This window comes from Barbatula barbatula, assembly GCF_947034865.1.
Source record: "Barbatula barbatula genome assembly, chromosome: 25".
NCBI lineage: Eukaryota > Metazoa > Chordata > Actinopteri > Cypriniformes > Nemacheilidae > Barbatula > Barbatula barbatula.
In genome coordinates, this window is record NC_136788.1 from 14,598,490 (window position 1) to 14,626,388 (window position 27,899).

At 39.4% G+C, this 27,899-nt stretch overlaps 1 protein-coding gene across 1 annotated transcript; it reads right to left on the reverse strand.

The window, feature by feature from the left end:
- Positions 1-2,219: 2,219 nt before the first annotated feature.
- LOC306890912 (mucin-5B-like) lies at positions 2,220-27,739 on the reverse strand. Its single transcript, XM_079450927.1, has 48 exons — positions 27,627-27,739; positions 27,469-27,528; positions 26,958-26,993; positions 26,622-26,886; positions 26,041-26,155; positions 25,232-25,319; positions 24,891-24,973; positions 24,606-24,816; positions 24,357-24,482; positions 24,155-24,272; positions 23,928-24,066; positions 23,724-23,840; positions 23,365-23,437; positions 23,095-23,229; positions 22,776-22,943; positions 22,594-22,688; positions 22,380-22,509; positions 22,047-22,293; positions 21,918-21,958; positions 21,728-21,831; positions 21,393-21,544; positions 21,155-21,293; positions 20,850-20,954; positions 20,459-20,638; positions 20,129-20,368; positions 19,820-19,976; positions 19,425-19,556; positions 18,517-19,293; positions 9,835-10,653; positions 7,714-8,514; positions 7,468-7,625; positions 7,155-7,329; positions 6,795-7,030; positions 6,478-6,661; positions 6,072-6,249; positions 5,751-5,935; positions 5,466-5,535; positions 5,207-5,331; positions 5,080-5,111; positions 4,777-4,924; positions 4,477-4,569; positions 4,256-4,296; positions 4,055-4,174; positions 3,757-3,855; positions 3,543-3,662; positions 3,380-3,419; positions 2,899-3,016; positions 2,220-2,635 (listed from the first exon to the last, which is right to left on the reverse strand). Exons 1-48 carry the CDS (start codon positions 27,703-27,705, stop codon positions 2,470-2,472), a joined length of 8,220 nt encoding a protein of 2,739 aa, XP_079307053.1. The 5' UTR covers positions 27,706-27,739; the 3' UTR covers positions 2,220-2,469.
- Positions 27,740-27,899: the final 160 nt, after the last annotated feature.

A 27,899-nucleotide genomic window follows, 5' to 3' on the forward strand; every position in this document is an offset into this window, starting at 1 on the left:
TGTATTAAGCATTTTTTATAATGTTTTCATAAAATACTTATTTTGGGCTTTTTTGTTACAACAAATACACGATTCCTAATATTTAAAATTTTTGATAAAACTTTAATTGAACACAGAACGACAGCAAACAAATAAAAAATACATAAGTCTTAACATTAAAGTTATGAAAATTCTGTCATCGTTTGCTCACCCTCGTGTTAGTATTAATTACTCTGTTCTGATAAACACAGAGACATCATTGACTGCCATAGTAGGACAAATTAAGTGGTTGTCAAATGTCTCCCAGAACTGTTTGTGTTCCTAAATTCTTCAAAATGTCAAAGTTCAACAGAACCAAATAATATACAATATACGTTTTTCTACTATCGTATCGAAAATTGCTAATATTCTTACTAATATTTTTGTGTGTTTCACAGAACAAAGAAATTGAGTTCATGATGACAGAATTTTAATTTTTTATTTAATTTATCTACTAGACACTTCTTTAGATCATGATGGCACTTAGAAATATTAGATGCATCAGTTTCTATGGGCTGATGCGATTTCTCCAGCTGCACGGATGGGTGTGAGGTTCTAAGATGTCTGTGCAGATTTGTTGTTAACCCTGCACTGATATTTTCATTTTAGAAATTCTGCACTGGGCTTTGCAATCTTCAATGTTATTGTAATGCAGTCGGATGCTGCTTCTTTTTAGTTTTTCGTACATTTCTTCCAACACTTAAAAGTGGCTCCCCCGCATCTCTCTCTCTCTGTTGCTCTGTGTACCTGGCCTGTACCAGCACTATCATTCTTTCACATAATGTTATGAGTCTAGTCTGTCCTCCCATGTGATTGGCATGGTGCACCAGTCCAAATACAGTCCCGGCCATCTGCGGCTAAATATTTGTTTCATTAATTTTCAATTAATCACAATAAAATAAATAAAATAAAGTAAATATATATATATGTATATTAAAAGAACAAACTAAGATAAATGAAAACATACAGACTTGCAGAAAAAAATAAGGTAATACAATTACCTCTTGAGAAGACACAAAGGATGAATACAGAGACAGTTTTCATAGCTTTGAACTTAGATAAATATGTGGAAACAATCAGAAGTTCTAAGTCCACTTTGAACAAAGTAGATACAGGTTTCGCGCCAGTAAACATGAATGTGAAATTTAGCTAACAAAATACATAAATGAATTATGTAAAATTCTCTTGTATTTTCTTTTGAATAGACAAACAATCCAAAGAAAGCATCTTTAAAACAAAATTCGCTTCTTAGTCTTCTTAGCCATATTGACAAAAACTGCAGTTCATTTCAATGTCTGACTTATATTTCCTGAGAAAGGCTTTGGTCAGGACATTTATGAATGAGTTTAAATGTTATTTATTTAATTTTATTGGTAAGCAGATACTTATAAGGTAAAGTCCATACTTTTTCCGAATATATATTCTCCACGATATTATTCCAATATGGTATTAGGTAATGTTGTTAACTATTTCTGAAAGAGAGCTCTGATTTTATAGTTATTATTTTGTTGGTCTATAGAAAAGCTTGAAAAGTATAGAAAAGCACTTGGCCATGGAAATGTGGTGCCTTGCAAAAGAAAAGACACACCAGAAGGAACTGAACAACAGCATATTCCTCAGCAAATACAGGAATATTGTATATCTGCAAGAATAGTTATAAAGTCTGCCTAGCGAGTTTAAAAAACTGTCCAACTAAATGAAGGTTGTTTTTGAACCAGAATGTCAAAGAAAAGTAATTTATTCTCAAAGAATCAGCTCTTTACGAACGACACATAACTATGATACTTGCACTTCTGCTTGTATCTTCAGATGAGTAACAGTTCCTATCAGACACAGTAGGTCAATGGAATTGGTTAATGTAATGGTTTTCATAACACACTTATTTTATTCAACTGAAGTGTATTCATACCATGATTTGCTCAATTTCAGACCGATAAAAATATATATCTAAATGCATTTATTTACAATGCTGCCAACAGTCTGTCACACTTATTTGTTTCCTACGTGTTAGAATTTGAAATATTACACATTGTTAACTATCTTGGTTACTTTACAGTAATCATGTGAATTTGTAAACAATTGTGAGGTCAGAAAGAAAGGATCAAGCTTTTACACACAGCATAATAGTGTAGCGCCCCTAGTGGCTGTGTTTTCATTGGTGTGATGAAGTGTGAAATGATAAACAGTAGATGTTTATTATTGCTGGTTGATAACTTTATTGTTATAAGCATTAAAATCAACGACTGTATGTGTCATTTCATGACTTTTACAGAAGAGTGACGATTATTGAAGAAAACAGTTAAGTCACATTAGAGAGACGTTAAAGTGATTACAATGAAAGCTTTGGAGAAAGCCATAAGAAAAAAACAAGAAGATTTTCATTCATTCGCCATTATCTTTCAACATTAAATCAAAGCATGGTTAGGGAGCGTTTGAATTTAGATCCAGTCTTCATTCCTGACACTTGGTCAGCTCGCATTGACAGCTCTCGATGTAGATGTAGTCATGCATGATCTCGCTGTCATCAGAACACTGCAGCTTCACTTGTTTCTTGCTGGTTTCCAACTCCCGGCAACAAGAACAGCTGTGCATCATTTTGTTTGCCTCCATTGAATACCTGTGCAGGTGTACAAAAAAATATCAGTAAAATGTGTAACCTCTGAGTTTGTACATTATGAGCCTTTGGTCTGTGATGCGTTACATGCCATGGTTGTTCACACACAAATAGCAAAATGTTTGGCCATTAGCTGCATTGTAAGATGTGGCTGTGGAGGGCTTAATCATATAGCTCAATACTTTGTAAATGTTTCTGCTTTTAAGTGAGCACTGTGACTGTACAGTTTATTAAAGGATGAAAAAATAATGTGCACATGCTCTCACATTGATAGGGTGTCACAGTGGCCACTGCAGGACGTCACTTCTATAGGATCGATGGATGTGCAGTCATTAAAATTCACATGAGTGGTGTTCTTTATGAGGTTGCAGTCTTTGCGGTCACCTAAATGAACAGACATAGGCTTGTTATAGGCTCTATTGAGAAACAATACATAAGATGCATTGACATGAACTGATACTTAGGGCTGTTTAATAATTAATTGCATCCAGAAAAAAGTTTTATGTTTACATGATAACTGTAATGTGTGCACTGTATAATATAGGCCTATGTAATATGTGCATATTTATTTTGTGTTTATAAACACATACACAATACTTATTTGCATGAATATATTCATATTTATATAAAATTTCATAAAAAGTGATATAATTGATCCTGTGCTGTCTTTTAAAAAGAAATCCCACATTAGGGATTATTTAATAGTTTTTTTACTATTAGTGGCAAAAGATTAAATGGATATCTTACAGATTTGACAACATCCATCTGCATCCAATCTCTTAGTCCCCTGTATAAGACATCACAACCAAACACATTTTCTTAATCATCAGTCAAGTGTAAGTCATAGCTCATACAAAATACAGTATAATAATGTGATGTTTGGCCTACCATCTACATATAGTCTACTTACGGGCAAACAGTCATCTGCATTGAATTTGGGGCATTGTGTTGTTATCTTTTCTATTAAAAATGACCCATCGACTTCATGGCAGGTCAAAGTCGTGCATGCGGATGTGTGCACTTCTCCAACCTAACAAAACAAAAGTCAGGGTGGATGAAGACTAAAGAACAAAGAAGATTTTTTGGCTGAAGCAGAGGGTTAAGAAAAGAAAATGTTTGTGTACCTTGAGAACTTGTATAGTGTTGTTTAAGTTTTGGTTGATGCATCCCGATGGCTTACATTTTGCGCAACACTCTCCTTCCACGCTCACCTCTTCAAAGCCCTTTGGATGCAAAGTTGACAGTTGAATTGTCACATTGAATAAATCTATTATAATGGGCAATATTATGAGGAATGAACTTCTTTGATCGTTTAAAGAATGTTTACATTGGACCCTCATATTCCGTTAAATTCACCTTCCTCAAGTATTGTTCTTCATAAATTGATGTAACCCGTTCGAAAGCATAAATAGTCATTATTACCTCACCACAAGGTTGACACATCATTGAGAAACATTGGACAATATGTAGGTTAGTCTCTGGGTCTTTTTCCATTTCACATCTGCAACTGTGGCATGGATCTGAGGGGATTTTAACGCCAGGCTAGAGAAAAGAGAGAAATGGAAATGTGAACCTGGTGTTACAAAGCCTAAAGTGTGTAATTGGTTGGATACACATACTCACTTTGTACTCATTGCCATTGTACACGCATACATCTTTGGGAACTGATCAGAAAAAATATGTTAGAAATTGTTTCATTATTGAAACAATTAAATTGTTATAGATTTGCCAATTTATAGTGGTGTGTAGAACAATATATTCAGCGTAATACCAACACTGTAAAGGTTGCTGTGTGTATAATAATTTGATCTTTGATGTCAATCATAACATAATCAAACACTTACCACAGGCTGGACAGCAACCCTCCCCAGATGCATTTGTTGCGAACTCGTATCCCACATCACATTTCTTGCTAAGACACAGCTCGATATTGCATTCTGATTTTAGAAAAAACGTTTTTTAAATATTTTGGTTAAATGTTTTATTGCATTTTTAGGCATTTATGTCTGTCTAATTTAAAGGTTGCACTATGTGTTATGTAAAAAGAGGTAATTTATGTCTGCCTTATTCTTTAGTTTGAATTAAGTCAATCACTTTAAATAAAGAGAAATATAAGGAATATTAGTCTTGTACTGATATCTCACCACAGGTTGGACAGCAGTTGCTCAAAGATGTTCTGTATTCTTCACCACATGGCTCTATACTTGGACATATAACAGGCTCTTTCAGAACGCCAAAGCTCTCATCAGAACATTTATATGTTGTACAGCCAATGGTCCATGTATCTCCGGGCTACAGAAGGGAAAATATGTTGACAATTATGAGGTATTGTTATGAAAGTCTGCTCAAATACTTTTGTTTGTTTTAAAATGAGTAAAATCACTTAAGCCTATGCTTTCATTCTTATTTGGAGATAGCATTAGTGCTAAATGCAATGTAAATCATACCTGTCTGGGTAATCCATCAGGGCCAATGCAATCTGCAAATATGGGATTAAAACACATCAACAAAGATATTACATCACGGTGCATTAATCTTACAGACAGAAAAAGTAAATAAAGAAGCATTTCTTACCGCAGTTAGCAGTACATGTATCTGACGTTGAACTAAATAGATAGGTGTTATCTGAGCAGAAACAGCCTTCTGTAAACCTTGTTTCATTGCTTTGACACTCTTTGTCCACAAACATTTCATTGTATCTGGTTGTAGGTTGAAAAAATACAACAGAAGCACATTTCAGATGTGTTAAATAAAGTGAATTTAGGAGCATGCGCTATTACATTTTCACAACACATTGAGGACTGTTGTTTGCATGGATATGCCGTTGTTTTACCTTGAACTGCAAGTCTTTTCCACTCTAGGCCCACATGCCTTGTAGACTTTGTGATTGGAGCACTTGATGTCTAATATGGAAACAGACAATAATTTAGATTTTTAATGATCTGTAATTTTGATATGCAACTAATGTGATTATATGAACAATAATATGTTCAATCTAATTAACAGGCCAATACAAGAATTCTTAAAAGTGTGCCCAGTTCAAGTTCATTGGGTTTAAATTTCTTTTTTAATGGACTGTTTCTGTGCTTGGTTGGTTCTCGCTGTGTTCACTTCTTACCACAGAGCCCGTTGAGTTCAGTCGCGTTTCTCCAGTCGATACAGACAGATGCCTCACCACACTGCCGTGCGTAGGCCTCCAGACTGGCACAGACTATTGAGGGATTTTTCTTGTTGCACAGGTCATATTTACATGCCTCATAAAATCTTTGATATGGAATGACTTCATGGCACTTCTTGAACAAACTGAAAAAAAACATTAAAGAATTTACGGTAAACTCGAACACTGAAAATTGTCAATTATATCTGTTTGGCATGTTTTTTGTTTGTTTTTTAACAGTTTCTACATAGTGAAATAAATGTGCGGTTATCTCCCCCTTACTCGGTTTTGATGAGCTCACAGGCTTCTGCTGTACAGGTGGGTGGGATTTCACTTGGCTGTTGTGGGGGGGTTTGACACTCTGAGCTGTCTGCCCACAGTTGTGCCATATGCTCACATGATTCGTCAGTATTTCCATCAGGACGTCTGCAGTCATTTGTTTGGTCGTTGTCACAGACCCCTTAAATCACCAACAGAATTGTATTATTTGAAAAGACAAGCTCAAATCATGAAAGTTATGTAAATTGTGACCAGGCCAGCTTATGGTATGTTAGGAAATTAAAATGCAAAACTAACAGAATTCCGAAATTTCGTTGTAGTAGCAAACATAAAATACAGTCTTGTAGACAGATGTAGAATAATTGCACATCGTTATGTTTTTGGTAGGTGAGCTCTAATGTGTACTCACCACATTGTCCCTCTGTATTGCCGTTAAAGTTGGAAAATGGAAGTTTGATCTCAAAGCCATGATGATGAACTAATATCTCAGCTTGGATTTCAGGGATATTTAAAGTCACTGCCATTCCAGAGGAGGTTATGATGAAGGCTTCATTCATTAAGGTTGGTATCTTCATAACATCATTGACAAAGACCTGTACAGTAAGTATTTAAAATACATTATGTTGGAGTGTGCCAAAACCGACATGAAATGCAGATTCGTGTTTTACGGAAGAACGTGTTCAGAGCAACATTTTCTGTTCCAGGTGACCTATGTCTTTCACTCACCTGAATCTGTTCGCTGTCGCTAGTCATCTTGACTTTGTAAGATTTATAATTCACAACCACATATTCAGGGCAAGCAAAATGTCTTGCACTGCTACAGTAATAGTTCTTAATGTGGACACTAAAGTCATGTTTTGGAACGATTTCCCGGACCAATACATAGGAACAGTTCCCTTGGAAAGTGTAATATTTTCCATCAAAAGTTTTGTAATGAGGATCACCCCAGCCACTGCATTTACCTGTTGTTTTTAAAAACAAATGGAAGCAAGGTAAATTGAATATTTTCCTAAGCAGAATGGTTGTTATTTGTTTGGTTAGAACCATTATAAATCATATGCAAAATAAAAAACCCATGAAACTTACATGGACACTCATATTTGTAGCAGCAGTTATTGTTATAATAAATCTTCTCAGGTGTGAGTCCATTGGCACATGTAGGTATTTGGGCATCATTTTGATCACACTGTACAGGGCTTGACGTGACATTGCCATCTATACATGTTTTCATGCTACATTCATCAGTCCATGATTCCCCATTCTGTTATAAATTAATGAAATATTATTAATATCTAAAGATCCCAAATTTCTACAGTTTTAAACATTTTCTTCTTTGTAGTGTACATTATAGTATGGAAATTTGTGCATAACTATGGCTGTTTGTTTGTTTTCATTTTACCTTTCGATTGACATAAGTACAATCTCTGGCAACTGTTGAAAGTGGAATTGTAGTGGTTTGATAACACGGTTTCTGTGTTACTTGATTAGCACAGCTAGAGCTGCAGTAAGCAAAGTAACACCAGCCTGCTTCATCAGTTTGGTTGTATATGACAGACTCTGTTTAGATATAAAAATGCAGAAAAACTGAGTAACGTTGTTAATGTTTAAAAATCTAAAGAAGAAATAGTGTTAAAGGGGTGTTTACCTGGTGGAAATGTTTGATTAGCATATGTGCAAGAACATGTTGTCACATTTACTTGGGGTAAGGTGGCTTGAGTTTGTTGTCTAGTTGGTTCCGTTTGCACTGTAAACTCTGTTACTTGTTGTGTTGTGGTTTCTGTTGAAGGTCGTGTAGTGGGTTGTGTTGGTGGTGTACCAGTAGTTACATGGGTCGTGGATGGTTGTGTTGTTGCTTCTGTTGAAGGTTGTGTAGTGGTTTGAGATGAAGGTGTACCAGTAGTTACATTGGTCGTGGATGGTTGTGTTGTTGCTTCTGTTGAAGGTTGTGTAGTGGATTGAGTTGAAGGTGTACCAGTAGTTTCAGCGGCCGTTGATGGTTGTGTTGTTGCTTCTGTTGAAGGTTGTGTAGTGGATTGAGTTGAAGGTGTACCAGTAGTTTCAGAGGTGGTTGATGGTTGTGTTGTGGTTTCTGTTGAAGGTTGTGTAGTGAGTTGTGTTGGTGGTGTACCAGTAGTTACATTGGTCGTGGATGGTTGTGTTGTTGCTTCTGTTGAAGGTTGTGTAGTGGATTGAGTTGAAGGTGTACCAGTAGTTTCAGAGGTGGTTGATGGTTGTGTTGTGGTTTCTGTTGAAGGTTGTGTAGTGAGTTGTGTTGGTGGTGTACCAGTAGTTACATTGGTCGTGGATGGTTGTGTTGTTGCTTCTGTTGAAGGTTGTGTAGTGGTTTGAGATGAAGGTGTACCAGTAGTTACAGCGGCCGTTGATGGTTGTGTTGTTGCTTGTGTTGAAGGTCGTGTAGTGGATTGAGTTGAAGGTGTACCAGTAGTTTCAGTGGTCGTTGATGGTTGTGTTGTTGCTTCTGTTGAAGGTTGTGTAGTGAGTTGTGTTGGTGGTGTACCAGTAGTTACATTGGTCGTGGATGGTTGTGTTGTTGCTTCTGTTGAAGGTTGTGTAGTGGATTGAGATGAAGGTGTACCAGAAGTTTCAGTGGTTGTTGATGGTTGTGTTGTTGCTTCTGTTGAAGGTTGTGTAGTTGTTTGAGATGAAGGTGTACCAGTAGTTACATTGGTCGTGGATGGTTGTGTTGTTGCTTCTGTTGAAGGTCGTGTAGTGGTTTGAGATGAAGGTGTACCAGTAGTTACAGCAGCCGTTGATGGTTGTGTTGTTGCTTCTGTTGAAGGTTGTGTAGTTGTTTGAGATGAAGGTGTAACAGTAGTTTCAATCGTCGTTGATGGTTGTGTTGTTGCTTCTGTTGAAGGTCGTGTAGTGGTTTCAGATGAAGGTGTACCAGTAGTTTCAGTGGTCGTTGATGGTTGTGTTGTTGCTTCTGTTGAAGGTCGTGTAGTGGTTTCAGATGAAGGTGTACCAGTAGTTTCAGTGGTCGTTGATGGTTGTGTTGTTGCTTCTGTTGAAGGTTGTGTAGTTGTTTGAGATGAAGGTGTACCAGTAGTTACAGCGGCCGTTGATGGTTGTGTTGTTGCTTCTGTTGAAGGTCGTGTAGTGGTTTCAGATGAAGGTGTACCAGTAGTTACAGCAGCCGTTGATGGTTGTGTTGTTGCTTCTGTTGAAGGTTGTGTAGTGGTTTCAGATGAAGGTGTACCAGTAGTTTCAGTGGTCGTTGATGGTTGTGTTGTTGCTTCTGTTGAAGGTTGTGTAGTTGTTTGAGATGAAGGTGTACCAGTAGTTACAGCAGCCGTTGATGGTTGTGTTGTTGCTTCTGTTGAAGGTCGTGTAGTGGTTTGAGATGAAGGTGTAACAGTAGTTTCAGTGGTCGTTGATGGTTCTGTTGTTGCTTCTGTTGACGGTCGTGTAGTGGTTTGAGATGAAGGTGTACCAGTAGTTTCAGTCGTAGTTGATGGTTGTGTTGTTGCTTCTGTTGAAGGTTGTGTAGTGGTTTGAGATGAAGGTGTACCAGTAGTTACATTGGTCGTTGATGGTTGTGTTGTTGCTTCTGTTGAAGGTTGTGTAGTGGATTGAGATGAAGGTGTAACAGTAGTTTCAGTCGTCGTTGATGGTTCTGTTGTTGCTTCTGTTGAAGGTCGTGTAGTGGTTTGAGATGAAGGTGTACCAGTAGTTACATTGGTCGTTGATGGTTGTGTTGTTGCTTCTGTTGAAGGTTGTGTAGTTGTTTGAGACGAAGGTGTACCAGTAGTTACAGCAGCCGTTGATGGTTGTGTTGTTGCTTCTGTTGAAGGTCGTGTAGTGGTTTGAGATGAAGGTGTACCAGTAGTTTCAGTGGTAGTTGATGGTTGTGTTGTTGCTTCTGTTGAAGGTCGTGTAGTGGTTTGAGATGAAGGTGTACCAGTAGTTTCAGTCGTAGTTGATGGTTGTGTTGTTGCTTCTGTTGAAGGTCGTGTAGTGGTTTCAGAAGAAGGTGTACCAGTAGTTTCAGTGGTCGTGGATGGTTGTGTTGTTGCTTCTGTTGAAGGTTGTGTAGTGGTTTGAGATGAAGGTGTACCAGTAGTTACATTGGTCGTTGATGGTTGTGTTGTTGCTTCTGTTGAAGGTTGTGTAGTGGATTGAGATGAAGGTGTAACAGTAGTTTCAGTCGTCGTTGATGGTTCTGTTGTTGCTTCTGTTGAAGGTCGTGTAGTGGTTTCAGATGAAGGTGTACCAGTAGTTACAGCAGCCGTTGATGGTTGTGTTGTTGCTTCTGTTGAAGGTCGTGTAGTGGTTTGAGATGAAGGTGTACCAGTAGTTTCAGTGGTAGTTGATGGTTGTGTTGTTGCTTCTGTTGAAGGTTGTGTAGTGGTTTGAGATGAAGGTGTAACAGTAGTTACAGCAGCCGTTGATGGTTGTGTTGTTGCTTCTGTTGAAGGTCGTGTAGTGGTTTGAGATGAAGGTGTACCATTAGTTTCAGTTGTAGTTGATGGTTGTGTTGTTGCTTCTGTTGAAGGTCGTGTAGTGGTTTCAGATGAAGGTGTACCAGTAGTTTCAGTCGTAGTTGACGGTATTGTTGTTGCTTCTGTTGAAGGTTGTGTAGTGGATTGAGATGAAGGTGTACCAGTAGTTTCAGTGGTCGTGGATGGTTGTGTTGTTGCTTCTGTTGAAGGTTGTGTAGTGGATTGAGATGAAGGTGTAACAGTAGTTTCAGTCGTAGTTGATGGTTGTGTTGTTGCTTCTGTTGAAGGTTGTGTAGTGGTTTGAGATGAAGGTGTACCAGTAGTTTCAGTCGTAGTTGATGGTTGTGTTGTTGCTTCTGTTGAAGGTCGTGTAGTGGTTTCAGATGAAGGTGTACCAGTAGTTACAGCAGCCGTTGATGGTTGTGTTGTTGCTTCTGTTGAAGGTCGTGTAGTGGTTTGAGATGAAGGTGTACCAGTAGTTTCAGTGGTAGTTGATGGTTGTGTTGTTGCTTCCGTTGAAGGTCGTGTAGTGGTTTGAGATGAAGGTGTACCAGTAGTTTCAGTCGTAGTTGATGGTTGTGTTGTTGCTTCTGTTGAAGGTCGTGTAGTGGTTTCAGATGAAGGTGTACCAGTAGTTTCAGTGGTCGTGGATGGTTGTGTTGTTGCTTCTGTTGAAGGTTGTGTAGTGGATTGAGATGAAGGTGTAACAGTAGTTTCAGTCGTAGTTGATGGTTCTGTTGTTGCTTCTGTTGAAGGTTGTGTAGTGGTTTGAGATGAAGGTGTAACAGTAGTTTCAGTGGTCGTGGATGGTTGTGTTGTTGCTTCTGTTGAAGGTCGTGTAGCTTCTGTTGAAGGTTGTGTAGTTGTTTGAGATGAAGGTGTACCAGTAGTTACAGCAGCCGTTGATGGTTGTGTTGTTGCTTCTGTTGAAGGTTGTGTAGTGGTTTGAGATGAAGGTGTAACAGTAGTTTCAGTCGTCGTTGATGGTTCTGTTGTTGCTTCTGTCGAAGGTCCTGTAGTGGTTTCAGATGAAGGTGTACCAGTAGTTACAGCGGCCGTTGATGGATGTGTTGTTGCTTCTGTTGAAGGTCGTGTAGTGGTTTGAGATGAAGGTGTAACAGTAGTTTCAGTCGTCGTTGATGGTTCTGTTGTTGCTTCTGTTGAAGGTTGTGTAGTGGTTTGAGATGAAGGTGTACCAGTAGTTTCAGTGGTCGTTGATGGTTGTGTTGTTGCTTCTGTTGAAGGTTGTGTAGTGGTTTGAGATGAAGGTGTACCAGTAGTTTCAATGGTCGTTGATGGTTGTGTTGTTGCTTCTGTTGAAGGTTGTGTAGTGGTTTGAGATGAAGGTGTACCAGTAGTTTCAGTGGTCGTTGATGGTTGTGTTGTTGCTTCTGATGAAGGTTGTGTAGTTGTTTGAGATGAAGGTGTACCAGTAGTTACAGCAGCTGTTGATGGTTGTGTTGTTGCTTCTGTTGAAGGTTGTGTAGTGGTTTGAGATGAAGGTGTACCAGTAGTTTCAGTGGTCGTGGATGGTTGTGTTGTTGCTTCTGTTGAAGGTTGTGTAGTTGTTTGAGATGAAGGTGTACCAGTAGTTACATTGGTCGTGGATGGTTGTGTTGTTGCTTCTGTTGAAGGTTGTGTAGTTGTTTGAGATGAAGGTGTACCAGTAGTTTCAGTGGTCGTTGATGGTTGTGTTGTTGCTTCTGTTGAAGGTTGTGTAGTGGTTTGAGATGAAGGTGTACCAGTAGTTTCAGTGGTCGTGGATGGTTGTGTTGTTGCTTCTGTTGAAGGTTGTGTAGTTGTTTGAGATGAAGGTGTACCAGTAGTTACATTGGTCGTGGATGGTTGTGTTGTTGCTTCTGTTGAAGGTTGTGTAGTTGTTTGAGATGAAGGTGTACCAGTAGTTTCAGTGGTCGTTGATGGTTGTGTTGTTGCTTCTGTTGAAGGTTGTGTAGTGGTTTGAGATGAAGGTGTACCAGTAGTTACAGCAGCCGTTGATGGTTGTGTTGTTGCTTCTGTTGAAGGTTGTGTAGTGGTTTGAGATGAAGGTGTACCAGTAGTTTCAGTCGTAGTTGATGGTTGTGTTGTTGCTTCTGTTGAAGGTTGTGTAGTGGTTTGAGATGAAGGTGTACCAGTAGTTACATTGGTCGTGGATGGTTGTGTTGTTGCTTCTGTTGAAGGTTGTGTAGTGGATTGAGATGAAGGTGTAACATTAGTTACATTGGTCGTAGTTGATGGTTGTGTTGTTGCTTCTGTTGAAGGTCGTGTAGTGGTTTGAGATGAAGGTGTACCAGTAGTTACATTGGTCGTGGATGGTTGTGTTGTTGCTTCTGTTGAATGTTGTGTAGTGGATTGAGATGAAGGTGTACCAGTAGTTTCAGTCGTAGTTGACGGTTGTGTTGTTGCTTCTGTTGAAGGTTGTGTAGTGGATTGAGATGAAGGTGTAACAGTAGTTACATTGGTCGTGGATGGTTGTGTTGTTGCTTCTGTTGAAGGTTGTGTAGTTGTTTGAGATGAAGGTGTACCAGTAGTTTCAGTGGTCGTGGATGGTTGTGTTGTTGCTTCTGTTGAAGGTTGTGTAGTTGTTTGAGATGAAGGTGTAACGGTAGTTTCAGTCGTCGTTGATGGTTCTGTTGTTGCTTCTGTTGAAGGTCGTGTAGTGGTTTCAGATGAAGGTGTGACAGTAGTTTCAATGGTCGTTAATGGTTGTGTTGTTGCTTCTGTTGAAGGTTGTGTAGTGGTTTGAGATGAAGGTGTACCAGTAGTTACAGCAGCCGTTGATGGTTGTGTTGTTGCTTCTGTTGAAGGTTGTGTAGTGGTTTGAGATGAAGGTGTAACAGTAGTTTCAGTCTTCGTTGATGGTTCTGTTGTTGCTTCTGTCGAAGGTCCTGTAGTGGTTTCAGATGAAGGTGTACCAGTAGTTACAGCGGCCGTTGATGGATGTGTTGTTGCTTCTGTTGAAGGTCGTGTAGTGGTTTGAGATGAAGGTGTAACAGTAGTTTCAGTCGTCGTTGATGGTTCTGTTGTTGCTTCTGTTGAAGGTTGTGTAGTGGTTTGAGATGAAGGTGTACCAGTAGTTTCAATGGTCGTTGATGGTTGTGTTGTTGCTTCTGTTGAAGGTTGTGTAGTGGTTTGAGATGAAGGTGTACCAGTAGTTTCAGTGGTCGTTGATGGTTGTGTTGTTGCTTCTGATGAAGGTTGTGTAGTTGTTTGAGATGAAGGTGTACCAGTAGTTACAGTAGCAGTTGATGGTTGTGTTGTTGCTTCTGTTGAAGGTTGTGTAGTGGTTTGAGATGAAGGTGTACCAGTAGTTTCAGTGGTCGTGGATGGTTGTGTTGTTGCTTCTGTTGAAGGTTGTGTAGTTGTTTGAGATGAAGGTGTACCAGTAGTTACATTGGTCGTGGATGGTTGTGTTGTTGCTTCTGTTGAAGGTTGTGTAGTTGTTTGAGATGAAGGTGTACCAGTAGTTTCAGTGGTCGTTGATGGTTGTGTTGTTGCTTCTGTTGAAGGTTGTGTAGTGGTTTGAGATGAAGGTGTACCAGTAGTTACAGCAGCCGTTGATGGTTGTGTTGTTGCTTCTGTTGAAGGTTGTGTAGTGGTTTGAGATGAAGGTGTACCAGTAGTTACAGCAGCCGTTGATGGTTGTGTTGTTGCTTCTGTTGAAGGTTGTGTAGTGGTTTGAGATGAAGGTGTACCAGTAGTTACAGCAGCCGTTGATGGTTGTGTTGTTGCTTCTGTTGAAGGTTGTGTAGTGGTTTGAGATGAAGGTGTACCAGTAGTTTCAGTGGTCGTTGATGGTTGTGTTGTTGCTTCTGTTGAAGGTTGTGTAGTGGTTTGAGATGAAGGTGTACCAGTAGTTTCAATGGTCGTTGATGGTTGTGTTGTTGCTTCTGTTGAAGGTTGTGTAGTGGTTTGAGATGAAGGTGTACCAGTAGTTTCAGTGGTCGTTGATGGTTGTGTTGTTGCTTCTGATGAAGGTTGTGTAGTTGTTTGAGATGAAGGTGTACCAGTAGTTACAGCAGCTGTTGATGGTTGTGTTGTTGCTTCTGTTGAAGGTTGTGTAGTGGTTTGAGATGAAGTTGTACCAGTAGTTTCAGTGGTCGTGGATGGTTGTGTTGTTGCTTCTGTTGAAGGTTGTGTAGTTGTTTGAGATGAAGGTGTACCAGTAGTTACATTGGTCGTGGATGGTTGTGTTGTTGCTTCTGTTGAAGGTTGTGTAGTTGTTTGAGATGAAGGTGTAACAGTAGTTTCAGTCGTCGTTGATGGTTCTGTTGTTGCTTCTGTTGAAGGTCGTGTAGTGGTTTCAGATGAAGGTGTGACAGTAGTTACATTGGTCGTGGATGGTTGTGTTGTTGCTTCTGTTGAAGGTTGTGTAGTTGTTTGAGATGAAGGTGTAACAGTAGTTTCAGTCGTCGTTGATGGTTCTGTTGTTGCTTCTGTTGAAGGTCGTGTAGTGGTTTCAGATGAAGGTGTGACAGTAGTTACATTGGTCGTGGATGGTTGTGTTGTTGCTTCTGTTGAAGGTTGTGTAGTTGTTTGAGATGAAGGTGTACCAGTAGTTACAGCGGCCGTTGATGGTTGTGTTGTTGCTTCTGTTGAAGGTTGTGTAGTTGTTTGAGATGAAGGTGTAACAGTAGTTTCAGTCGTCGTTGATGGTTCTGTTGTTGCTTCTGTTGAAGGTCGTGTAGTGGTTTCAGATGAAGGTGTGACAGTAGTTTCAATGGTCGTTGATGGTTGTGTTGTTGCTTCTGTTGAAGGTTGTGTAGTGGTTTGAGATGAAGGTGTACCAGTAGTTACAGTCGTCGTTGATGGTTCTGTTGTTGCTTCTGTTGAAGGTCGTGTAGTGGTTTCAGATGAAGGTGTGACAGTAGTTTCAGTGGTCGTTGATGGTTGTGTTGTTGCTTCTGTTGAAGGTTGTGTAGTGGTTTGAGATGAAGGTGTACCAGTAGTTTCAATGGTCGTTGATGGTTGTGTTGTTGCTTCTGTTGAAGGTTGTGTAGTGGTTTGAGATGAAGGTGTAACAGTAGTTTCAGTCGTCGTTGATGGTTCTGTTGTTGCTTCTGTTGAAGGTCGTGTAGTGGTTTCAGATGAAGGTGTACCAGTAGTTACAGCGGCCGTTGATGGTTGTGTTGTTGCTTCTGTTGAAGGTCGTGTAGTGGTTTCAGATGAAGGTGTACCAGTAGTTACAGCGGCCGTTGATGGTTGTGTTGTTGCTTCTGTTGAAGTTTGTGTAGTGGTTTGAGATGAAGGTGTACCAGTAGTTTCAATGGTCGTTGATGGTTGTGTTGTTGCTTCTGTTGAAGGTTGTGTAGTGGTTTGAGATGAAGGTGTACCAGTAGTTTCAGTGGTCGTTGATGGTTGTGTTGTTGCTTCTGTTGAAGGTTGTGTAGTGGTTTGAGATGAAGGTGTACCAGTAGTTTCAATGGTCGTTGATGGTTGTGTTGTTGCTTCTGTTGAAGGTTGTGTAGTGGTTTGAGATGAAGGTGTACCAGTAGTTTCAGTGGTCGTTGATGGTTGTGTTGTTGCTTCTGTTGAAGGTTGTGTAGTGGTTTGAGATGAAGGTGTACCAGTAGTTTCAATGGTCGTTGATGGTTGTGTTGTTGCTTCTGTTGAAGGTTGTGTAGTGGTTTGAGATGAAGGTGTACCAGTAGTTTCAGTGGTCGTTGATGGTTGTGTTGTTGCTTCTGATGAAGGTTGTGTAGTTGTTTGAGATGAAGGTGTACCAGTAGTTACAGCAGCTGTTGATGGTTGTGTTGTTGCTTCTGTTGAAGGTTGTGTAGTGGTTTGAGATGAAGGTGTACCAGAAGTTTCAGTGGTCGTGGATGGTTGTGTTGTTGCTTCTGTTGAAGGTTGTGTAGTTGTTTGAGATGAAGGTGTACCAGTAGTTACATTGGTCGTGGATGGTTGTGTTGTTGCTTCTGTTGAAGGTTGTGTAGTTGTTTGAGATGAAGGTGTACCAGTAGTTTCAGTGGTCGTTGATGGTTGTGTTGTTGCTTCTGTTGAAGGTTGTGTAGTTGTTTGAGATGAAGGTGTACCAGTAGTTTCAGTGGTCGTTGATGGTTGTGTTGTTGCTTCTGTTGAAGGTTGTGTAGTGGTTTGAGATGAAGGTGTACCAGTAGTTTCAATGGTCGTTGATGGTTGTGTTGTTGCTTCTGTTGAAGGTTGTGTAGTGGTTTGAGATGAAGGTGTACCAGTAGTTTCAGTGGTCGTTGATGGTTGTGTTGTTGCTTCTGATGAAGGTTGTGTAGTTGTTTGAGATGATGGTGTACCAGTAGTTACAGCAGCTGTTGATGGTTGTGTTGTTGCTTCTGTTGAAGGTTGTGTAGTGGTTTGAGATGAAGGTGTACCAGTAGTTTCAGTGGTCGTGGATGGTTGTGTTGTTGCTTCTGTTGAAGGTTGTGTAGTTGTTTGAGATGAAGGTGTACCAGTAGTTACATTGGTCGTGGATGGTTGTGTTGTTGCTTCTGTTGAAGGTTGTGTAGTTGTTTGAGATGAAGGTGTAGCAGTAGTTTCAGTCGTCGTTGATGGTTCTGTTGTTGCTTCTGTTGAAGGTCGTGTAGTGGTTTCAGATGAAGGTGTACCAGTAGTTTCAGTGGTCGTTGATGGTTGTGTTGTTGCTTCTGTTGAAGGTTGCGTAGTGGTTTGAGATGAAGGTGTACCAGTAGTTACAGCAGCTGTTGCTGGTTGTGTTGTTGCTTCTGTTGAAGGTTGTGTAGTGGTTTGAGATGAAGGTGTAACAGTTGTTTCAGTCGTCGTTGATGGTTCTGTTGTTGCTTCTGTTGAAGGTCGTGTAGTGGTTTCAGATGAAGGTGTACCAGTAGTTACAGAGGCCGTTGATGGATGTGTTGTTGCTTCTGTTGAAGGTTGTGTAGTGGTTTGAGATGAAGGTGTAACAGTAGTTTCAGTCGTCGTTGATGGTTCTGTTGTTGCTTCTGTTGAAGGTTGTGTAGTGGTTTGAGATGAAGGTGTACCAGTAGTTTCAGTGGTCGTTGATGGTTGTGTTGTTGCTTCTGTTGAAGGTTGTGTAGTGGTTTGAGATGAAGGTGTACCAGTAGTTTCAGTGGTCGTTGATGGTTGTGTTGTTGCTTCTGTTGAAGGTTGTGTAGTGGTTTGAGATGAAGGTGTACCAGTAGTTTCAATGGTCGTTGATGGTTGTGTTGTTGCTTCTGTTGAAGGTTGTGTAGTGGTTTGAGATGAAGGTGTACCAGTAGTTTCAGTGGTCGTTGATGGTTGTGTTGTTGCTTCTGTTGAAGGTTGTGTAGTTGTTTGAGATGAAGGTGTACCAGTAGTTACAGCGGCCGTTGATGGTTGTGTTGTTGCTTCTGTTGAAGGTTGTGTAGTGGTTTGAGATGAAGGTGTACCAGTAGTTTCAGTGGTCGTTGATGGTTGTGTTGTTGCTTCTGTTGAAGGTCGTGTAGTGGTTTCAGATGAAGGTGTGACAGTAGTTTCAATGGTCGTTGATGGTTGTGTTGTTGCTTCTGTTGAAGGTTGTGTAGTGGTTTGAGATGAAGGTGTACCAGTAGTTACAGCAGCCGTTGATGGTTTTGTTGTTGCTTCTGTTGAAGGTTGTGTAGTGGTTTGAGATGAAGGTGTACCAGTAGTTTCAGTGGTCGTGGATGGTTGTGTTGTTGCTTCTGTTGAAGGTTGTGTAGTTGTTTGAGATGAAGGTGTACCAGTAGTTACATTGGTCGTGGATGGTTGTGTTGTTGCTTCTGTTGAAGGTTGTGTAGTTGTTTGAGATGAAGGTGTACCAGTAGTTTCAATGGTAGTTGATGGTTGGGTTGTTGCTTCTGTTGAAGGTTTTGTAGTGGTTTGAGATGAAGGTGTACCAGTACTTTCATTGGTCGTTGATGGTTGTGTGGTTGTTTCTGTTGAAGGTTGTGTAGTGGGTTGCGTTGGTGTCGGACCAGTAGTTACAGTGGTCATTGATGGTTGTGTGGTTGTTTCTGCTGAAGGTTGTGGAGTGGGTTGTGTTCGTGGTGTACCAGTTGTTACAGTGGTCGTTGATGGTTGTCTTGTTGTTTCTCTTAAAGGTTGTGTAGTGGGTTGTGTTGGACCAGGTGTACCAGGAGTTACAGCTGTCGTTGATGGTTGTGTTGTTACTTCTATTTGAGGTCCAGTTTTGGGTTGTGTTGGTGGTGAACCAGTAATTACTGTGATGGTTGTTGATGGTTGTCTTGTTGTTTCTCTTAAAGTTTGTGTTGTGGGTTGTGTTGGACCAGGTGTACCAGTAGTTACAGTGGTCGTTGATGGTTGTCTTGTGGCTTCTGTTGAATGTTGTTTAGTGGGTTGTGTTCTTGGTGTACCAGTAGTTACAGTGGTCGTTGTTGGTTGTCTTCTGGCTTCTGTTGAAGGTTGTGTAGTGGGTTGTGTTGGAGATGGAGTACCAATATTTTCAGTGGTTCTCGGTGGTTTTGTTGTTGCTTTTGTATCAGTTTGTGTAGTGGGTTGCCTTGGAGATGTACTAGGCATTAAAGTGGTCGTTGATGGCTGTGTTATTTTTTGTGTTAAGGGTCCAATAGTAAATATAAATGGTGGAGCTGTTGTGGTGCATGTTTCAATAGTTCTATTTATTGTTCCATCTGGTCCACACACAGCAATGAAACACATGCCATAACCATCCGTGGTGTGGTATACAGTTTCTCCAAATTTGAACTCTTTCCCATCATAAACACATACAGGAGCACACTCTTGCTCTGTAACACATTTTCTGGTTTCCTCTTTTAAAAATGGCCTGTCTGAAGGACACTTAGGAAAACACCCTAATAATTAAATGGGCAGAATTAGTAAAGATTGCACAGGTATTTGTAGAATCATATATAAAAGGTCTATGGTTGAGTCTTTCAATAGTTCTGTACATTAACATCTTTTAGAGATTTTAAAATAGTCATACCTTCTAGGAGAGGAATTTGATTGGAGCAGGTTCCTGTTGGGTTTCTGCATGTTTTCATGCAGGGTGAGCCACAGGTTTTATAATGCCACTCACATTCACCCGGTGGGTTGTTGTAGTACTCACAGAATAAAGCTGAAAAAGCATCATTTCAGTCAGCATTGTAATTTTTTTAAGTCAAAACATCACTTATTGTGATGTTATTTTGTTGACTTGTTGTGTTTATCAGATATTATGCTGATTCCGTATTGTGATAGGATAGATCACTATAATTATAACATTTTGATATTTTTTTTAATTTTCAAAAAAGTGTTTTTAAACATTCAAGACATGGCCCTATAACAACATTCCTATGAAACAAGTAGCCACGGACGCCCCAGAACAGTTTTGGGACTTACGACAAATGTTTGGACTCCGCCATGAGATACAAGCTCCTTTTTTACGGCATTCAGCAGCGTACGCAGTCACTGCAGTACAGAAACATTCACAGTCCCCCCCAGAGTCACAAGCACAGGTGTCTCTTCTACAGGCATCAAAGTACGGGGCAGAATCCACCTAGAGATAAGAGACCCCAAGAACTTTATAACAGTAGATTATTGTAATTTATTACATGTGAAGGATCAATGTAATTCAGAGAAGTTCAGTTATAAAAACTAGATGACTTTTGGTTTGCAATCTAGGCAAAGAAAAATCATATCTTTACATACATGTGAATGGCAATCTTTGAATACGTCGCTTGTAATGATGCTGCATTGTTTGATGGCCCAGGCACTCCGGTGTGGGTTTTTTTCACAAGGGTTCATCAAGCTGTTCACTTCCGGGCAGCTTGAGGTCACTTTCCAGCTATTTCCAAACACCGCTGCATCTGTGACTTCTTCTCCATCGTGCTTTACAAAGTCGTTATTTGAGTTACTGTCAAAGTTTCCACACAGTCCACAAACCTTGCCCTGCCATAGAGATCATATGAACATTTAGGTGAGTTGGTAAAGAAAGGGTAAAGGGGGGCTATGTGTAGTGTATGTAGTGGTTAGGCATACCTTTAAGTTTGGATGGAGCTGGAGCAGCAGACTTGTTTTGCCGTCCCAGATTAAGTTTAAAAGCTTTCTGACCTCTACGATAATGTGTGCTCCCACAGAATGGATTTGATATTGGTAATTGGTTCCATTACTTTCGACAACTTTGACTCCATCAGCTTCGGATAAGATCACCTTGTATCTCTACGGGATTTGAAAAGTAAGTTGCTTAAAACTATCAGTGAGACTGGTAGTTGCATTTTGTTGGATTTCTAGTAAATCATGTAGTTTTACAATGGCTATATCGTTTGTGAACCACATTTATTAATATACTAATATAGTTATTGTATTTTGCACATTTTCACATACTGTTATTCTCTATTCAAGCTGACTGTAAAAGATGAACTAGTCTTACCCCGAAGAAAAGATTGATGGATTTGGAGCAAATTGTGCTGCCACAGGGAATGTTCTCTGTGACAAGGCGAAACCCATATGGGCTCTGGTCTGTATTGCAGTAATCCTAGAGTGTTTCAGAATGTTTCAGGTCAAATAGTTACATATAATTACTGTTTATAAAACACATTGACAGTTTTCCACTTTAATTATTAAAAAGCATAATAGAAAAAAAAACCTTCATTTGCTTTACATATGCTCTCAAACTGATTTTTAAATTTTAATATTTGTAAAGTCAAATTTAAGTATACGCTGATGTCAACATACATGTGCTAGGATGTATTCACAGTCTCCATGGTAGGAATATCTCTTGCCATCGAAAGTCTGGAAATGACCTTCCCCGTAGATGGTGCAGCTGCCAAAGCATTCCTTATCAGTACAAGCCCATATCCCGCCGTTGCATGTGCTGAAAAATAAAAAGATAAAAGATGGAGATAAAAAAGTGAATCTTTAAATAAAATGTTTGTTGATCTGTTGTACTACATTGATGCAGTGCATGGCTCACCAGTTGTTGCATTCATCTTGAATCTGGCTTCCAGGTGAATAACTTAATCCATTGTGGGTACAGGGGCAATTATCTATCTCCACACACCCACCTTTTCCATCAGCAAGAAGGTGATCTGGGCACATACAACCTGATACACACCCAGTGCTCACCTGTCGCCGAAACAAAAAAGCAAGAAGGTAAATGTTTTTCCTCAGCTGCTTTCAAAGAGCCTGATTCAGTATCAACCAATACATTATGGATTATATCCATGTATAAAATATTTATATATTTATTTGGGATATTTATATCCCAAACTATCAATCCGTCCATCCACCTAATGCGTCTTAACTCACACAGTTGTTTAGATCTTGACTTTGACATGTCCTGTGACACTCTGTCCCTTTCTTTTCATGTCCGCTACCCGAGCAGTTGAAAAAGACCATTGGAGCCACACATTCTAAAATCAAAACACACATTAATGAAGAGTCTAAAATTGTTATGTGTTTTCATTAGTTTTATTTAGAGGTGGTGGTCGGAGCTCACCTTTTTGACCGGAGCAGTGCAGTTTTCCATAAGTGCAGGTGCTACAACATGACAAAATGGTGCATATCATAAGCTATTACATACCAATGTGTAACAGTGCATCGAGGGTGTGAAATGGGAAGTTCATACCATTTAGCACCATCTACGTGGATGAACCCATCAGGAACAACGACCTGGTTGTCAAAGTAACAAGGGCACTGCTCCGCTTGCACACAGGTGCTTGCATCATTGAGATAGGAGCCCTCAAGACAAACACAGCCATCTACAGGTGTGAATGATGCTTTACAGGAGTAATCCTTCCCACTGAGAGAACGACAGGTGTTGGGACAGCCAGTGACGTTATAGGAATACTTCATGTTGTTTGAACACTCGGATTCTGTGAGCAGCAGACATGTTTGTTTATTATTGCAATGGTCTGACTGGAATGTGAATGACGTGAATGATGTTGATTAAATATCTCACGGCAGGGGTATGAATCCATCCATCCCTGGAGAACGACCCCTCTCGCAGCACAGGCGTGGGCGTAGGAGGAGAGGGCGGCACACATACACTTCCCGATATCAGCACACTTACAGGTGTCAGAAATGCACCTCTGTAGAAGATGAAGCCCAAACATGAAGGTGAGCAACTATCTCATGTATACACGTATTTTGAAGAAAACAAGTGTGAATCTCACTTTATAGTAACTGTTAGGACTTATTTCTGAATGACACGAGGAGAAGGTTCCATTTGGGTTTGTGAGACTGGAGCACCAGTCCTTTGCAAGTTTTTCTGATTAAAAAAAAAATATTTTCACTGCTTGTCGTTTACAATGGTCTGTATGCTCTCATAATGATTTTGATGTTATAGTGCAAGTACCTGTTTCCACACTCAGACTGCAGGGGTTGTCGAACGTATTTTCAATGTCTATACAACCGTATGGGTTCCTTTTCCAATAGTTGACAAAGGTTGTTGGTGTTCCCTCTGTAAGGCCGGATTGTGTTTTGAAGTCATCTGATTGGATGCCATTATAGTTTCCACACAGACCTGAATAGAACAAGAATAGTCATCATTAACCTAGACGGACAAAATTCTGTTTATCTTCTTACGTTTGTCTTTTATTGAGAGCATGAGTCATTACTTTAAAGCTGCAAAAAAAGAAATGCATTCTTAAGCAAAACCAAATGACAAAACTCACCACTTAATGTGCCTTTGTCTGTGGCGTTGGCTACAATATACAACTGCATGATTGGTGTCAGTTGGATTTCTAGACGAAGACCCTTCATATCAGCGATAATGTAGGACGAGGAGGGTTGGAAGATGGCTACATTCTCTGTGACAGAAATGTTTGGGTAAGAAATGAAACTTAAGAATGAAGATTCCCTTAATCATGTGCATTTCAGAGAAGAAATTTATTTTTTGTCTCACAAAGAGGTTAGAGAATGTTTCTCATATTTGAAAAACCCACCTGTGAAGATCGGAAACCCACTTGAAACCATTCCATTTATTGTGACAGTCCCACTGGGCGAAAAGTTTATCTGCTTTTTAAGAAAAAAAAAACGTTTGACCAAAGTCGAGAAGCAGAGGGCAGAAAGAGTGTTGTTAAGTTAAGGTATTAAGACTAGATTATGTAGCATGTACACAAAATGCACGGTATGCAAGTTCTATATGCTTAAGTTACCCAGCTGACGTTAAACGTCCAGTTTACAGTAACCATATTGTACAAAATTCAGTATCCCACAATGCAATTCAATGGAATTTTTTTATTTAAAATATATGGAATTTATGCTAAAATAAATATAAGAAAATAAAATAATAAACACTCACAGATGTCAATCTGTTCCCCGACATGATCAGTGATACTGAATTTAAACATGTGTCTGTTCGGGTCGGCTCACACTTTGCCAGATTTCCAATTACGGCAATATCACTGTCATTGGAGTGCTACAAAAAACAACGTAGGGAAATGTGTGATATCAGTCTGTATTTATTAATAGTTGAGGTGCATTTGTTGTATTGACAGTCACGGACCTTAGTAAGGATGTAGTCACAGTTGCCATTAAAGCTGAAGCTTTTTCCATCATATGTGGTGATGTGAGAGCCTCCCACAACAGAACAGATTCCAGGACATTCTAGATCTGTACAAGTCCAGTATCCAGCAGCACACATGCTATCACAGTAAAGCAGAAATGTTATCCCTGAATAATCTGTAAAATGAGTGACAGATGCGTGCGCGTGTGTGCGTGTTACTAACTTACCATGATTTACATGCGTGTTCGTATGACTCTCCTGTCTGGTATATTCTGCCCTCGTGGACACATGGACACTCACTTATGGGAACACACCCACCGTTGCCAATGGCATCTTCCACGGTGCCTGAAACAACAGAAATCAGAGTTACTTGTCAGTTAAATCTGCCCTGTTACAGAACACAACTTTGTTTCAAAAACAGATTCTTACCGTCAGGGCAGAAACAGCCATCTTCACAGTGATCTGTACACAACCGACTTCCTTCTGGATCTGAGCAGGTGTTTTTGCACGGACCTCCACACTCCATGTATTCCATGTTCAGAGGACATTTCTTTGCTGCTCAAAAAAAAAAGGTGTGTCGGATACACTCGTCATTGCTGCTCTGAATATTCCACATATTTAACGTAAGTACAGTATACTGCGATAATATGTGCATAATCTTCCAGAGATCACACTCACGACAGAGTTGGTCTGTTCTCCATGATCCCGGCTTGCCACCAGCATGTGTGCACTGTCGTGATATTTCTGTGAGCGTGTTGCAGACGCACTCCTGGTTGCCTTGACATTGACAAAGATCGTCTGCGCAGGCTTTCTCAAAAGAATTCATGTCCAGCACACGGCGACAGTCATCGAACCCTGAACTCTGGATATACTCCTGGCAAATGTTTGCCTGAAAAAAAAAATCAGAAATATGTATGCAGCCCTACAATCTTTCCACATTGTTGCAAAAGTCTTGATTTTTACCTGGCTGTCACACTGTCCGTTGGGCTGTAGTGTAATTTTTTCACAAGGTTCAGCCGATAAAGACACCTTCCATTTGTCTGGACCTGATGTTAAATGGACCCCAGGTTAAATTTATCAGGTGTTTAAACTATTGAACACATTCTTTTTTAATGTTCTTTTTGTACAGCCATTTTAGACAGATTGCAAATATGAGAATATGTTGCAAGAGCACGGGGTTGGCAACACCAGAATTTACAGTGTTGATACCCATGGGATGAATGTACAGATAAAATGTCAAAACATGAATGTAGGTAAATTTATTAGGCCCTAAATGTAGAAAAAATCGTAACTAGGTGATTTACCAACAAGATCGATATCATTTCTCTTGTTGCCATTGAAGTCTCCACAGAGTCCACATATTTGGCCTCTGTACTTTTCAGCAAGTTGAATCTGAGAGAGGAAAAAAATGTATGTTATATTAAAGATATGCTAATATTGTTATTATGAATAATTTAATTTATCGCTAATAATACACTTTCATGACGATGTAGCACTTGGCTGATCGGTATTATCACAGATTTGTCAACTGTCTTGAGCATTATTGGTGAGCCCTTTGTTTAGCGGGCACCTTACAGAGTTCATGCGGGCTACCAGGTGCCCACGGGCATCACGTTGGAGACCCCTGCCTTAAAGGGATAGGTCACCCAAAAATGTTAATTATGCCATCCTTTACTCACCTTCTTGTCATTTCTTTCATACACAGAACACAAAATAACATGTTTTGAAGAAAGTTGGTAACCAAACAGAGCTGGCGCCCATTCACTTCTATTGCACGGACACAAAACCAATGCAAGTGAATGGGGGCCAGTTAACATTCTTCAAAATATCTATTGTGTACTGCAGAAGAAAGAAATGAATACAGGTTTGATATGACAAGAGTGTAAGTATATGATGACAGACTTTTTCATTTTGGAGCCTTTTGTGTTTGCACAAAAGTTAAACAGTAATCATGAGTTTGTGAAGAACATGAGAAAACAATCCGAGGGATAAAGCCCTCTTTGTTTCCTCACTGCGATAAACAGAATTTGCCTGATTTTACAGATTTCATTCGGCCTGTCGATCGAAAATATTGCTGTGATCTTCTCAAAGATTCAGTAATAAAACACTTTACCACTACAGACTGGTCTGCTTCCTCCCAAAAGACAGTCACACCATATCTGGAGATCTTAGCACTTGATAAGCTTCCTTCAATTTTAATTCCATTCTGATTGATCGGAATAGACACCCTGCAAAAGAAATAGTTTAAAACTACAAGTTTACTTATATGTCAGACCCCATGGAGAAGAATAAATTGGTTTTATTATAACCCTCTTTCAAGCTAGATTTTACTTCGGTTATATACAGGAAATTGTAACTAATTGTTGTGCATACCAAAATGTAACAAATATTATTGGTAACAAACCAATATCATAATTATTTGAATTATGTACATGCCATATTTTACTAAACATACTATAAAAATATATATTTTTGTTAATCCTGGTTCTGACTATGTTTAAATGGATGCTTTTTCCAAATGTTTCATCCTAAGCTATTTGCCGTGCATTGAAAACCCACGATCTTGGTGTTGCTAACATCATGATAAGAAAGAAAGAATTTACTTGATTTAACTGACCAAATAATAATCCAATTATTTTAACATTACAAAAACGTTCTTACTCATTTCAACAGCTAAGTAAAAGGAAAACTCACACTTGGTCGTCCATGAAGATGTTGCCATCCATGATTTTGATGACTGTTCCCTCCAGCTGTATTGTGATTAAGTGAAATGCGGCAGAGCCATTCACCGTCATTCTTTGCATTTGGATGTTAAAATCACTAGCAGGGGTGTCACACATCACGGCCAGAACGTAGTTACACGTGTCAGCCGTTTGAAAGAAATGACCATCAAATGTCTTGAAGTGGTAATTTCCCCATGTGCTGCAGATGGTGGATTGATGACCAAAATCGGTACCAGCTGATTCAAGAGAGTTTATTAATGTGATTGTTTGCAAAATTACACAATTAGTCTGAAATGATTTTAAATACCTGTTGTTATCAATATATTCGTTGTGGTGGGGAGCACTGAAAGCAGAAGACAAAATATATTGTTGGGGCTTTTGACAAACTTAAAGCTTCTAACATTACTATAGTTGTAATACAGTTACACTTGTTATATACAGGTACATAAATAAAACTCAACATATTTACAAAGAAAGTTGATGTTTAATTATTTGTACTTCATGTACATTTTTCTTATTTAATAGAAAAACTGTGGGATGCATATACTGTATATAGGTCTTTGACATCTTATTATACTATTTTCTATATTCTCCTCTATACTTGGAGTATACCAGATTAACATTTCACTTTAAATTGTAAAGTTTTTACAAAGCTTATGTGACCAATTTAATCTTGAGTCTAAAGCTAGAAAAACACTAAAATATTTAGGTTTTTAAAAATAAATTGAGGCAGAGTATCTAATGCTAATCTAGAGCGTTTTACATTACAAATCAACATAATCGGTTTCGTAATACTCAACACACTATGAATGAATTACCTGTTGTTGGCCAAAAAACATCTGTATGGTCTGTGGATTCCGCAACATCCAAGTAAAAGTCTTTACAAAGAAAGATAGAGAAAAATATTTACAGTGAAATATAGATAGAAAGTTTCTTTTTTGAACGAGTGATGTGTATTTTGTTGTAGTTTTCTAACCTGCTTGTGTTGACCGGAGCCCCAGTAGTAGTATAACCCATCTGAGCATCCAAATTTGGGACATCCTCACGGTCCCCATGGAGACAAAGTGTCTGTTCTGCTTGAGCTAACTTGTTGTCTCCATCAGTGCTTACCTATTTATAATGCCAGTCAGTTTGCATTCATTTGTGATCAGAAGGTGGGAACCCAGCTAGAATTTCGCCTCGGGTCTTGTAGATGCTGGGAAACAAACAAATATTTAATGTTTTAGGTGGCGTTTGAGGTTAAACAGTG